The sequence below is a fragment of the Sorex araneus genome, chromosome 1, assembly GCF_027595985.1.
Source record: "Sorex araneus isolate mSorAra2 chromosome 1, mSorAra2.pri, whole genome shotgun sequence".
Classification (NCBI taxonomy): Eukaryota; Metazoa; Chordata; class Mammalia; order Eulipotyphla; family Soricidae; genus Sorex; species Sorex araneus.
The window spans coordinates 428444400-428459461 of NC_073302.1; the positions used below are offsets into that span (position 1 = coordinate 428444400).

Here is a 15062-nt window from a genome sequence, read left to right on the forward strand (position 1 = left end):
TGGGAACCCGCGTGAAGCGTGTGGAGCTGCGGGCTGGGGGCTAGTACCAAGCGGAGACTGGAAAGCGTTGTCGCTCCCAATTCTACAGTGATGCCCCCCCCCCCAGAAGCCTTATAATAAATAAGGCGTCTATCATTAATGCATGTGGCTTTTCTCAGCTCTAGCTTCATTATTATTATTATTACTATTTTATTATTATTTTTTTTAGTTACCGTGAGATACAGTTAAAAAGCTTTCGTGATTGGGTTTTACGAACCAATATTCCAACACGCATCCCTCCATCAGTGTATATTTCCCACTTAAATCAATATCCCGCTTAGCCCTCCTGCCACCCCATCCCATCTGTACACAGGCACCCCCTCCCTCTCCTTTTGGGCATTATGGTTTGCAATATAGATGCTGAGAGGCCATCATGTTTGGTCCTTTACCCACTTTCATCACACACATCTCCCATCCAGAGCCATCCTTCCGACCAACATTGTTACAGTGATCCCTTCTCCATCCCAAATGCCCTCTCTCCCAGCCCTTGACGCAAGCTTCCAACCATGCTCTGTTCCTCCTGGCTCTTGTCTCTACTGTCTTTGTGTGGCCTGGGAATACTCAGGGCTGACTCCTGGCTCTATACTCAGAAATCATTCCTGGCTATACTCAAAGTACTGTATGGAATGGGATCGAACCTGGGTCAGCCACATACAGGGCAAGTGCCCTACCCTCTACATAATCTTTCTGGCCCCAGTTCTATCTGTTTTAGAAGTGAGGAAATGGCGATTGTCACTCATGAAGAAATTAAGAACCCTTCTTAGAAGCAGAGATATAGGAGCAGCTTCGCAGCCCATGCCATCTAATATGACTGATCATTCCCTTTTTTGTCTGACAAATACTTGAGTGTGTCCTCTTGACACTGTTCTTGGGGTTGGCTATGGACAAAAGGGTTGTAACCAAACAAGTGCATTTTCCCATAGTCCTGAATTTTTTGTTTTGTTTGCTATTTTTTTGTTTTAGACCACACCCACACCCGGTGCTCAGGCTTACTCCTGGTCTTGTGCTCAGGGGTCTCTCCTGGCAGGCTCAGGGACCATATGGTGTGTTAGGGATAAATCAGGGTCATCCGTGTGCAAGGCAAGTGTCTTAACCCTTTACTGTCTCTCCAACGCCTGTGATTATGGTCTTTTAAAGTCCCTAATGGGGCAGGGATGTGCTCAGTGGTAGAGTACCTGCCTGGGCAAATTTGAGGCCCTGGCATCATCAAACTAAAAAGTAACTAAGTCCTCTCCTGCTAGAGACCATCTTGAGGGCTTTTTGTTGTTTATTTTTGTTTTTTTGGGCCATACCTGGCAGTGTTCAGAGCTAACTTCTGGCTCTATGCTCAGGGATCACTCCTGGGGCTGCTCAGAGACCATAAGTGGTGCCAGGGATCTAATCCTGGTCAGATGTGTGCAAGGTAAGCCCTACCCACTGTACTATCTCTCTGGCCCAACTCTGAGTGATTCTTATCGGTGTTTCATTGTTGTTTCTTTATCACATTTGCCTTCTTGCTGTTCAGGTATTCTGATGATTCTTAGTTTCTCTAGAACTCATCCCATAGTTCTCTGGTATGCTCTTCACTTATTTTCAGGCTGTTTGCCACCTTCTGCTCTTTCCTAGTGGTTTCCTCCTTATCTTAGAGCTCAGCTTCTGTTATTCAGAGCTTCTGTTAACTTTTTAAATTATCACGTACTATGATCTGCATTTCTGCCATTTATGATTGCAACAGCTTTCTAAAAAAAATTTTAAGTTAAAATTTTTTTTTAAAAAGCACAAAATTTTGTGTGCTTTGCTCACTACCTGTACTGTCATTTCTTCTTTTTTTTTTCTTTTTGGGTCACACCCAGCAATGCACAGGGGTCACTCCTGGCTCTGCACTCAGCAATTACTCCTGGCGGTGCTCAGGGGACCATATGGAATGCTGGGAATCGAACTCGGGTTGGCTGCGTGCAAGGCAAACGCCCTACCCACTGTGCTATCGTTCCAGCCCCTGTACTGTTCATTTCTTTGAACTCATTGAACACCCTCGTCATGGTGTCACTAAAGACAGCGTCTGAGGATTTACTGAGTTGATTGGTGTTATGTCTTCAGCAATATTATTTTCATTCATTAAACTTGGTGGGCTTCTACATTTGTTTTCTAGTAATCTTGCTGTTCTGGGGGTGAGTTTTTGTAGTTGTACACCCCGCCAATGGGAGATGCTAAAGGATTAGCCTGGGGTTGCTCTCTTTCCTCTTTGCCCATCTTCACCAAATGACAGGAAGAACAACTGTGAGTAGCATGTAATTTGTTCAGTAGAAGTATCATGTGGCCACATGACTGGTCATGTAATTCAGGAGCTGTGGTGTGGGTCTGTTTAATGGCTCAAGTCAGGTGTGGAGGCTGCCGGAACCTAGCTGGGAGGGACGGGCTCTGTCTCCCACGCCGGAATAGGGCCTGTCACGTCACCTGGAGGCAAACCTCACCGGAATGGAAGAGCAGCAAAAAGAAGGTCCTGGTTACATTGTTTTCTACTACATTAAAAAAAAATTCAAGGGGCTGGAGCGATAGCACAGCGGGTAGGGTATTTGCCTTGCATACAGCAGACTCGGGTTCGATTCCCAGCATCCCATATGGTCCCCTGAGCACCGCCAGGAGTAATTCCTAAGTGCAGAGCCAGGAATTATTGGGTCACACCTGTACATCGCTGGATGTGACCCAAAAATTAAAAAAAAAATTCAAGGGGCTGGAGCGATAGCACAGCGGGTAGGGTGTTTGCCTTGCACACGGCCTACCCAGGTTCGAATCCCAGCATCCCATATGGTCCCCTGAGCACCGCCAGGGGTGATTCCTGAGTGCATGAGCCAGGAGTGATCCCTGTGCATCGCCGGGTGTGACCCAAAAAGAAAAAAAAAATTCAAGCAATTAAAAGAGAACTCTCACAAATTTACACCATGTCTATCCAGTAGCATATCGAATACTAAAAATATTTTTTTTTACTTTTGCAAATTGAATTACTGTGAGATAGACCCTTACAAAGCTGGTCATGATTAGGTTTCAGCCATACAGTATCCCAACACCCACCTCTCCACCAGTGTATACTTCCCAGCGCCCTCCAGTCAGCTCCCAGCTGGCTCTATGGCAGGCGCTTTTCTTCTCTGTCTCTTCTTTTGGGCATTGTGGTTTGCAATATTGATACTGAAAAGTTACTAAGGATCTTTTTTTTAGTTATTATATTCCCATCATAACTTCCAGAAATCAGCCAATTCCACGTCCAATCAATGACAAATCATCCTGTGAACATATTTTTCTAAGCTCAATCAACCATGACCCTTTGAATCAGCCATTACCAAAGGACTCATTTCAACAAGCACTTTTCTGATTGCCAATCAACAGGTCTCACCAAGTTATCATTTCTACAAGTGATGTCAAGACTGCCAGAAGTTCTCCAATTGCCCAATAACCCACTTTTTCAAAATCTAGCATAAGTTTAGCTGCTCTGTTTGAAGGCTGTATGTGACTCACAGGATCTTGCTATCTACAGCAAGCAATAAATTTAGTCCAGTCATTTCGTGTTCTGAGTGCTTGTCTTATCATCCAGAGAAAGTACTTTACTTTTCCTCTTATATCTATAGACTCTGGCTCTCAAATGGATGCAATTTTGCTTCCCTTGGCATGTTTGCCAGTTCCTAGAAACTGTTTATTACAGCTGAGTTTTGTATAGCAGGTATAGGAAATTTATTTCTAAAAGAGCTCCAGGCTTGAATGCTACATATGCTCATGCTTTTGATACCATAGCTAAGAATCTTTTTTTTTTTCAGTTCTGGGGATCAGTTAAACTGAAGGTTTGATTTGATATTGTCATATGTCAGGACATTCTGACAATAGAGATAAGGAAATAAAAAATTATAATTCCTTATAATTACACTATAATTCCAAATGTAATATGTTCAAGATGCTTAGCTAAGCATAAAGCTAAACATCTTGCATGCATTTATGTTTGTCTTATATGTACACTTGACTTGCATGTATGAGGCTCTGGACTCCATTCCAGACGCTACACACGTACACATACACAACTCTCTACTTAAAACAATAAACACTAGCATCTTCACCCTTTCTTTCTTTTAGAATTCATACTGTTTAACTTATGTCAGGCGATCTGTGAAATTTCATACTGATCTGAATAGTACTCCTGCCCATAATTTATGTCTCCCTGGAGTCTGTTAATGTGCTCTTACTTGGAAATGGGGTTCTGAAGAAGCAATCAAAAATTTTAAGGAGGGCGGGGCTGAAGCGATAACACAGTGGGTAGGGCGTTTGCCTTGCATGTGCCAACCCGGGTTCAATTCCCAGCATCCCATATGGTCCCCCGAGCACTGCCAAGAGTAATTCCTGAGTGCATGAGCCAGGATTAAACCCTGTGCATCGTCGGGTGTGACCCAAAAACCAAAAAAAAAATTATAAGAAGGTCATACCAGCTTTGGGTAGGCCCTAAATCCACATGACTGATGTCCTTCTAAGAAGAAGGAAATTTGGACACCAAGATGCGCAAGGAGAATATCACATGAGGATGCAAGCTTGGTGCACCACCAAAAAAGAAAAGAAAAGAAAAGAAAAAAAGAAAGAAACGAAAAGGAAACGATTGGTGCATCACAGCTGCAAGCTAAGAAATGTCAAGGATTGCTAGCAAGCACCAATCCCTAGAAGAGGAGTATAAAACAGATTCCCCCTCAGGAAGCCTCCAGAAGGAACTGATTCAGCTACCACCTTCCTGATCTCCAACATTTTTTGGGGAAATGTACCCAATCCTCTGGCCCTGTGGGGGAAAATGGGTGTGGGACCAGAAATAGGCACATGTCCAGACCCCCTTCAGCCACTGCCACCACATGGTCAGTGAAGCATCAGTGGGCAGCCACAGTGGTCAACATAATCCCAAGCATTCTCAGGAGTCATGTTACTTTGGGGCCTTTGGCCTCCTGAGCAAGGCTTGGAAGTGTCCCCACTCCCACCTCATCCCCAAAGCCATGGCCAAAAAAAGAAAAAGTGGGCCAGTTCCTTCTTAAGAGCACACAATTTCTTTTGGTTTGAGACTCTAGTCTTTGGCAATGAAAATGAAGGACCTCAGAGTGGTGTCGCAGCGATACAGGGAGTATGGATCTCCAACTCAAGCAAGAAAGTAACGACTTCTCACTAAAGTTCAAGTCATAGCCCTCAGAGATGCATGAATCTGGGTGAACCTACTTTTTCATTTCTTCATTCTCTATTGGCTTCCCTTTCTCAGTATAGGGCCATGTTTATCTGATCTGAATCATTTCCCTTCATGCTAAAGAGCTCCCCTTAATATTTCTTGCAAGGCAGGTTTACATGGTGAGAAATTTCCTGGAAGTTTGTCTGAGAAAATATACCTCCATTCTTCTTTTGGTTGTTGGTGGTGGTGGAGGGTGGTTTGGGGCCACACCTGGCTGTCAGGGCTTAGGTTGGCTCTGCACTCAGGGATCAATCCTGGTGGTACTATGGCACCATATGGGCTGATGGAGACCATATGGACTGTGAGGGATAGAACCCAGTCAGCCAAGGGAAATGCCCTTCCCACCACTGTACTATCACTCTGACCCCAACCTCCTTCACTCTTGAAGGATCATTTTGCAAAAACAGTATTCTAAGTTGATTGGTTTCTCTCTAAACCTCAAATGTTTTACTTCACTCTCTTTGCTTGCATGGCTTCTGAGGAGAAGTCAAATATAGCTCTCATTTTTGTTTTTGCTTTTTTGAGCCACACCCAGCTGTGCTCAGGGCTTCTCTTTTTTAGATATAGAGCCAAGTTTTCTGATATGCATCATTTTGCCTTATGCTAAAGAGCTTCTTTTAATATTTATTGCAAAGCAGTTCTACTTGGCAAGAAATTCCCTAAAAGTTTTTCTAAGAACCTATACCTCCTTGACTCTTTATTTGTTTATATATTTTTTGGGTGGTGGTGGTTTTGGGCCACATTGGTTGTGCTTAAGGCTTGTTTTTGGCTCTGTACTCAGGGGTGAGGAATCAGTCCTGACAGTACTTGGGGGACAATTTGGACTAATGGGGATTTAACCTGGGTTAGCCAAGGCAAATATCACTCTGGCCCCAACCTCTGCTGATAACTATCATTATTAACAGTATCCGCTGTTACTGTCTCTCAACCCACTCCTGAATGATCATTTTGCAAGATACAGTGTGCTAGGTTGATTTGTCTCTACACCTTAAATGTTTCACTCCACTCTCCTTGCTTGCATGACTTCTGAGGTCAAGTCAAATGTTCTCACTTTTGGTTTTTTGAGCCACACCCAACCTTGCTCAGGGCTCCCTCCTGGTTCTTTGCTCTGGGATTACCCCGATGGGGCTTGGGGGACCATATGAGGTGCTTAGGGCCGAACTGGGGTTGATCTTGTGGAAGGCAAGCACCCTGTCCAATGTACTCTCTCTCCATCCAAACCATCTCCATCTCCATCAAACAACATCATTGTTGTTTCTTTATAAGTGAGATGGTTTATCCCTCACCCCCACTCCTCTCCCCTCCTCTCTCCCTCTGCAGTGTTCTTTGGGCCATCTCCCCACTTGAGCCACGCCCACAGAAAACTACTTTTCAATCTTTTGGTAACTCCTTGCTCATGAATTATGGATCTCACAAGTTCTTTTGTTAGCCTCCCCATATTTAGATGGGACAGGATGCCAAGAGAACACTTTCTTTCTTCTAAATCTGTAGGCTATGATAAAAACCCCAAAGAATTTAGTTTGGGGGGTTCCATATCTAAAAGTGTCTAAGGGCTGTTCCTGCCTCTGTGTTGAGGAGTGACCCCTGGTGATGCTTGGGGGAGCATATGGTGCTGGGGATCTAACCAGGATGAGCCAAAGGCAAGGCACCTGCCACTTTAACACCAGAGGTGCCACAGTGCAGAGAATCATGTTGAGATGCGCCCAGGCCGCTCCCAGTCCGCTCCCAGTCAGCTACCAGTCAGCTCCAACCCTCAGGGCAGGCCTTTCTTTTTTTTTTTTTTTTTTTTTGCTTTTTGGGTCACACCCGGCGATGCACAGGGGTTACTCCTGGCTCTGCACTCAGGAATTACCCCTGGCCGTGCTCAGGGGACCATATGGGATGCTGGGATTTGAACCCCGGGTCGGCAAGCCCTACACGCTGTGCTATCTCTCCAGCCCCAGGGCAGGCCTTTCAAAGAATAAAACAGTTCCTTTCACTCAGGCAACTGTTTAAAAGGCAGGGAATCTTTCTTTGATCTTCTTGTCAATTCCTGGAGATCACTGTCACTATCACTGTCATCCCCTTGCTCATAGACTTACTCAAGTGGGCACCAGTAACATCTCCACTGCGAAACTTGTTGTTACTGTTTTTGGCATATTGAATATGCCATGGGTAGCTTTCCAGGCTCTGCCATGCATGTGGATGAGATACTCAGCAGCTTGCTGGGCTCTCCGAGAGGGGTGGAGGAATCGAACTCAGGTCGGCTGCGTGCAAGGTGAACGCTCTACCCGCTGCGCTATCGCTCCTGGAGATAAAACACAAAGATGAGAGCCTCTCTTTTGACTCCTCTGAGGGTAGAAAAAACCCTGCTTTTATCAAACCTTCACCAATCTGCCGACTATAATTCAGGTTATCTATTTGTTTATTGAATCACATGAGATACACAGTAACAAAGTTGTTCATGATTGGGTTTCAGTCATAAATGTTCCAAGCCACATCCCTTCAACAGTGTACATTTCCCACCATCAATGTCCCCAGTTTCCCTCCTGCCACCTAGCCTCATCCCACAGCCCTCTGTGGCAGGCACATTTCTTCTATCTCTCTCCCTCTTGCTTGCTCTTTCTCTCTCCCTCCTTTTAGGCATTATGGTTTTCAGTACAGGTCCTGAAAAGTTATCATGAATATCCCCTTCCCTCCCTTCAGCACTCAGTTCTTGTCCAGAGTGATCATTTCCAACCATGTTCACAATGGTCCCTTCTCTATCTTAACTGCCTCTGACCCCCTGCAACTTGTCGCAATCTTCCAACTGTGGACCAGTCCTCTTGGGCCTTGTTTCCACTGTCCTTGGATATTACTCTCACACTTTTTTTTTTAAATATCACCCAAATTAGTGCAATCATTCTAATGATTGCTGGGGATCTAACCAGTATGAGCCAAAGGCAAGGCACCTGCCACCTTAACACCAGGACTCTTTCCTCCTTCTGACTCATTTCACTTAGCATAATACTCTCCATGTCCATCCATTTATAAGCAAATTTCATGACTTCATCTTTCCTGGTGGCTGTGTAGTATTCCATTGTATAGATATGCCATAGTTTGTTTATCCAGTAGTCTGTTCTTAGGTACTCGGCTTGTTTCCAGATTCTGGCTACTGTGAACAGTGCTTTTGTGAATAGTGTTCTATTCTCTTCTCTCCTCCCTTCCTTCCTTCTTCCTTTTCTCCCTCCTTCCTCCCTTCCCTTTCTGTCTTTTGTTTGTTTGTTTTTGGCAACACCGGTGCTGCTCAGGGGTTACTCCTGGTTCTATGTTCAGAGATGACTCCTGGTGGACTCGAGGGACCATATGGGATGCTGGGTTGGCTGCATGCAGAGCAAGCGGTGACCCCCCCCCTTTCTTTTTCTTTCTTTCTTTCCCACACCTTGCAATGCAAGGCAAGTTTTATCCCTGTGTTATCTCTCTGACCCCTAGTTCTAGTTCTTTTGTCTCAGTACTGGTTCCCAAGTGCATTCTGGCTTAAAAAATTGGGAGTCTCCATATGTAGTTATCTCTCCAACTTTTTGGGGTTTTGTTTTGAGGTCATATCTGAAAGTGCTGCGGACTATTCCTGGAGGTGGCCAAGGGAACAAACCCAGACTTCCTGCAAGCAGAGTAAGCGTTCACCCTTTGAGTTATCTTCAGGCCTCTTATGAATTACTTTAAAAAAGCTTATGAGGGAAAACATTTCAACATACACCAAAAGGAGAGAGGAAATAGTGAACTTCAAGTATCCATTATCCAGTTACAATACATTTTAATTTTTGTCTAGCTTTGCTTAATCTGCAGTCTCATCCTCTTCCCAGGCTCAAAACCTCTTCCTAGATCATTTTGAACACGTAATCTAAATATCACAATATTTTATTTGTAAATATTTCAAATGCTTCTCTAAAAGATGAGTTCTGGGCCAGAGTGACAGTAGAGCAGGTAAGACGCTTGCATTGCATGCGACTGGTAGCGGTTTGATCACCATGAGGAGTGATCACTGAGCACAGACCAGGAATAAGCCCTTATACGATCTCTCTGGCTCCTTGATGATTTTTTTTTTTTACTGTAGAGTTCTACAACCATCACTTTAAAAAAATGTAATACTTAGTTACTAAAATACAGAAATCCAAAACTATGCTGCTGCTAGTGCGGCCTCCTGACCTCATATCTCTTCATTCCCAGCAATGGAAAACAAATTACCAAATGTTTTCTTTTCAGCAGATCGACTTTAGGGGGGAGAAACTCCAAATCAATAATAGTGAATTTTTTTATTGAAATATTGAATGTAATCAAAGTAGAGTGAAAGTAAAGTGAAATTTACCAGTTACACATGCGGGGTGGGGGGCTGGGGAGGTGGGGGGAAGGGGGAGGTATATTATGATTCTTGGTGGTGGAATATGTGCACTGGTGAAGGGACGGGTGTTTGAGCATTGTATAACTGAGACTTAAACCTGAAAGCTTTGTAACTTTCCACATGGTGAATTAATAAAAGAAAAAAATAAATAAAATAAAATAAAATCCCTAAAAAAAAAATGTAATAGACTTTTCCTCCTAAATCTTTTTCCTTAGAAGTTTATTTGTTGAAGAAACTTGCTTATTTATCCGGTTGTCTGAATTTAGTTGTTGCATTTCTGTATTATTATTATTATTCATAATAATAATAATAATTCATTTTTTACCTCCCCAGCAATGTTGGTGGGAGTGCTTAAAGGGGCCACGCCCTGCAGCACTCGACCTACCAGCGAAAACACTTAGGTTAAGGCCTCTGCAGTGAGGAACACCGGGGCAACCCTTGCAGTACTGTCGGATCCTCTAAGCGCTACCAGAGGAAAAAGATCTGCCCCTCCTCCCCCCCCCCACATGGTAAGAGGAATCTAACCGCCTTAGGGTGTTTGCAAAACAGGCGCCCTAATCCCCCCGACTCTCTTCCTCCCTCCTGAGGAATTCACACTGTACCCCCAGTCTCTCACTGTCTTTTCCCACTTTGCACTGCGCCTCTTAAGTGCAAAGCCAACATTTTATTTTAGAACAATAGACATTTCTCACTCGAACTTCTACATTTTCCTCCTACCAAGTCTTCTTCTGCACTCCTTCCTGTCTTTAGACTAATTCAGATTTTCTACAGGCAAAAGGAGTTTTTTGATTGATCAAAAAATATTTAATAGACTCTAGGCATCAGTGAAAGGACCTTTTCCTAAGCATTCTACTTCCTGATGGCCTAAAAAAAAAAATTCTTACTAATGTGCCAGAAGTGGTTTCTCATTGAGGGCTTCATTTGAATTCCCCTAATTATTGGCGAGCTGGAACGTTTATCATTCTCGCGAACCAGCTTTCAGATGGGTCTGCTTGGGAAGTCGAGACGGGAGGAGTTCAGCCGGTCCAACTGCCAGACAGGACAAATGAAACCACCTCTTTTCCTACATTTAAGCTTTGACTCCGCCCTCCCTTATTTCCCCCTCCCCCTCCGAGAGTCCTTTGTGTGTGTCAACGGCCCGAGAAAGAATTCGCCACCTGCAAAAGGCCGGCGGAACACTGTCTCCCCCAGATATGTGCATATCTGTGCATATCGGATTTCTGATTTCAGTGTTTACTGAAAAGAGTTCCCGAATGCTGAAGTGCCGGGAGTCCCTGGGACGCTTTCTGCAGGCGGGGCCTCGAGCACTCGGCCTTCGATTAGCCTGCCTGGCTCTGCCCGCGCCGCCGTCCGCTGGATGCGAGTGACGAGCGTTTGCTTCTGCCTGTCCGCACCCCCCCTTGCACTCTTTTTTTTAGCCATAGCTATGGTTACCACGTCTCTCCCCGCCTCCCTCCACCTACCAAGAAGACGACTGCTGATTGGCTGTCTGTCACCAAGGAAGTCGGTCATTGGCCCCCGCCGAGACCGGTTGCTCCCCCTTCCCCTGGCTCCCGGGTCTCTTGAGGAGCCCAGGAAAGGAGGCTCCGCGGTGCCTAGTGCCGACGGGCCGGGGACTGCCGGGCCGGGGCTGTGGCGATCGTTTGCGGGTCATGTCGGCCGCCCAAGGCTGGGACAGGAACCGCCGGAGGGGTGGAGGCGCCGCGGGCGGCGGCGGCGGTGGCGGCGGAGGTAGCGGGGCCAGCGGGGGCGGCGGGGGCAACGGGGGTCGGGTCACTGGCCAGCTCAACCGCTTCGTGCAACTCTCCGGGCGGCCGCACCTGCCAGGTGAGTCGTGGGACCTGGTCCCGCCTGACAGCTGGCGGGCGGGACGGGGAGGTGACTGCTCCCTTTTCTTTCCTCCCCGGGTTTGCTTTTCTGTGTTTTTATTTCCTTCGCAGGCCCTCTTCTGAGCAGAGAGGGGCAGGGGATCCGAGAAAAGGGAAAAGGTGCCTTTGAGGTCAAGGGAGGGAACAGGAATACGGCGGGGAGGAGGGGGCGGAGGAGGAGAGGGGGGAAATAAGTGTTGTTGTTTTTCTTTTCTTTTCTCTGTGGAAAGCACTGTGCTGAGAGTTGTGTTTTCTTTTTCAAAGCAGAGGCCGCTGTCTTATTGACATTCCCAAATGTTTCGCTTACCAGGTTCTTTCCCCCCCCCCACCCCTACACACACACCCCGTGTCTCTCCTTCCGCAGTTTGATCTGCTTTAAAGGAAGACCTTTGGTGCCTAGCTATGCAAAATTAATCTTTAAAGGGTGCTTAAATTGAGGCGAGAAGAGGAAAGAGCATTCCAAAGAATGATTGATTGATTGATTTTTTTTTTTCCCGGTGAAAGCCACCTCTCGCTGTGGTGCTAGGTATTCTGAAACAAGGAAAGAGGAGGAATGGGGGTTGGGAGGTGGGAAATGGGTGGGTGGGGAAACTGCCACGAGAATTAGGAAAAACGGGTTGATTTATTAATAGTTAGGAATGTCCAAAGATGGAATGGATAATAGTGCCGGGACCTTAAAGAGGGGGGAGAAAACAAAAGACCAAGGATGTAGTTAGTGAGGAAAATTATGCTGCAGCTACATTGTGAAAACAGCTGATTGAGAATGGGGAAAATGGACCTCGTGCCATTCCTTCACGTTTTTGGCCTAAAATTCCCCGTCCTTGAGTTTAGATGCCTTAAAAACAAAACAAAACAAAACAAAACAAGACAAATGGAATTGATGTGAATGTCAAGACAATTTGAAAGAAGTGCATTTGTAAGTGGATATTAAGCATAGTAGGAGGAAGCAGGGACTCGATTCCTGCACAGAATGACATGTTTTATGGGCAAGCTCATTTTTACCATGATGAAAACGATCAGGAATGATGTGTTAATCATTCACCATGTTTTCTGTGAATAATGTTGAACTTGATTTTATTAGTGATGTTATTTGTTTAGCTGATGTACTTTGAGAACTTGTTGGTTTTTGAATTGTTTACTTACTATGTCTTGTATTTATAAGCTGGAGTGAAAAATTGTTATTTGATTAATTTGAAGGTAAAGGGAATTGTGCATATTCAGTGAGACAATTGCTTATGTTTGCGATACGGTTATTGATGTGTGCTAGAAATGCATGGGAATCCATTTGTACACACCTTCAAAATTAATATTAAGGCATTTTAAAAGAAATATAATATACAGTACCTGGAATTGGGTTTGGGTTGATAGCATAAGTAACTGGGCATTCTTAGAATTGCTGACTATGTGATATTTAACTTGAATAAGAGAGGACAGGTATCCGTTTTACACCCCAAATAAATAGCAGAATGCTGTTTTGACAGCTCAGAAGATAAATCTTTTGCCTGCGACTCACCAGATTGCCCTCTACTGCTGCAATCTTTTAGGTCTTTGATCTTAGCTTAATTATGTTGGGACTCAAGCTTGGCATACACAGACTCCAAGAACCTGGTTGGTACACTTCCCCAGGGCCACCACCTGATGGCAGTGGAAGCCATGTTTTCTAATAAGGGGCTTAGGTGTGGAGCTATTTCTGCATTCCCTTAGCACAAAAGGCCAAGAACAGCCATTTGTCCAGAGGTAAAGACAAATGTGTCTAGCCTGTGAAAATTCATGCACTGGGGTCAGAAAGCCTCTTCTTTCTGCTCCTTTCCCCCTTTGATACTTTATTCCTCCTTCTCCAAGTAGGCAACAGCTGACTTTTTATTCATCTTAGAACTGGCAATGTTTGGCGGGGTTTCAGCTTTTACTTTGAAATTCTTCTTTACACCTATCCTTGATTTTCTCAATGATTATCTCAGAAATCATCCCACCCTCTCTCGATTGAATGATTTAATTTTGAATATTTTAACAGGTTTTTAGGCAAAAGGGAGGGTTGAGCAATATTTAGGCCTATTTTATTCATGGTTAATCCTGAAGGTTAAATTTTCTTTTTTTTAAGTAGCTGAACTACTTTCTGAGGTTTTTTTTTTCTCTCCATCAAAGACTTCCAGATATAGAGCACCCAGATCCTTCCTTATTCTTTGCGTCCCTCACTTCTGTCTAGCCCCGGATGAGACAAAAAACACCCTGGAGTGTGTTCTTTCAGTAATAGCATCTTTATTCATGCAGCTGTGCATCTGCTTCAACATTTCCCTCATTTTAGATATAATCAATCACCAAAGCCTGTTTTAATTTTTTTCTGTAATTGTAGTCCCTTGCTTAGGCCTCTGCAGTAGCTTCTAAGCCCTCCACCTTCACCCGGACTATTTTCTGCAGTGCACTACTGTTTTTGCAAGCACAGGTCCATTTTCCTCTTTGCTTCCAATCCTTTGCGAGGTCTTTGTTGTTTTTAGAATAAGCCAGAATCCTTCACCTGGAATCAAACTCATGGTGTGGTTCATCCCCTTTCATACTCTTCAGTTGTCGTTTGTCATGTTCATTTGCTTCTAAGAGCATCTTTTCCCTCCTCCTTTTACATGGCATTACCTTTTCTGCCATGGGGCTATTGCAAATGCTGTTCCATCACCAGGACCCCTCTCTTTCCTCATTCTGTTCTCATCATGTTTCTGCTCTTGGCTCTCTGATGGATCACATTCTGTTTCTCAAAAGAACCTCCTATGATGTTTCTAATCTGTTTTCTTCTCCCTGTACACACTCATAGTACAGTGTGGCTCTCTTTAAGTTTGTCATTTGCATGATTCTTTATTAGGCACAATTTGCTTCCATATATATAGTTATATACACATGTGTATATATCATGTATACATGTACATTTTGTATATGGGCATTTTGTAAATTTCATATCAGAATTATCAAATCATGATTCTATATATGTGCTCTGTATATACACACAAATGTAGATTCTTAAATTTAAATTAAGACATTATCTTTGTATGTAAGCAGTTAATTTCCTGTGAACTTGATGAGTGTAGCCCTTTTGACTCTGGACATATGGGGGAAAAAAGTTCTTAAACATGAAAAGTAAAGAACTTTTCTTGTATCTATAGTGACAGCGCCAATGAAACTTTGTGAAACACTGTGAAACAGCTTCTCACTTGTTCCCATAATTGCAAAATGATGTTTGTCCCATGAGAACGAGAAATTAATAATTTCTTTCTCCAGATATCTACCACTGGCTGTTTCTGTACACCCAGTAAAGAATAGAGAACAGTGCTGTATTTGTAGTTATGTAGAAGTGGAGTTCAGGAGCAAGAAAATCATGGGAAAAAGACAAAAACCCATGTTGCTATCATTATTTAATTATAAGTCTGTTTAAATACTGTGTGTTAGGTGGAAAACAGTTAAACATTGTTGCTAATGTGAAGTGGAAAGCTAGCAAAGCAGAGGAAAAAATTAACAATTACTAAACTCTTGAAGTTTATACCCAATGTTTATTCATGGAATAAAATCCAAATGGTGCAAAAGATCACAGAATAGATATTAG

At 44.0% G+C, this 15062-nt stretch overlaps 1 protein-coding gene across 2 annotated transcripts in view; it reads left to right on the forward strand.

The window, feature by feature from the left end:
* Positions 1 to 11162: 11162 nt before the first annotated feature.
* The window catches only part of KLHDC10 (kelch domain containing 10), a 69345-nt gene continuing 65445 nt past the window's right edge, over positions 11163 to 15062 (forward strand). For both annotated transcript variants that reach the window (XM_004608264.2, XM_055131513.1), the window contains exon 1: positions 11163 to 11438. In XM_004608264.2, the coding sequence (XP_004608321.1) occupies positions 11264 to 11438 (175 nt within the window). In that variant the 5' untranslated portion in view covers positions 11163 to 11263. The remainder of the gene's footprint in view (positions 11439 to 15062) is intronic.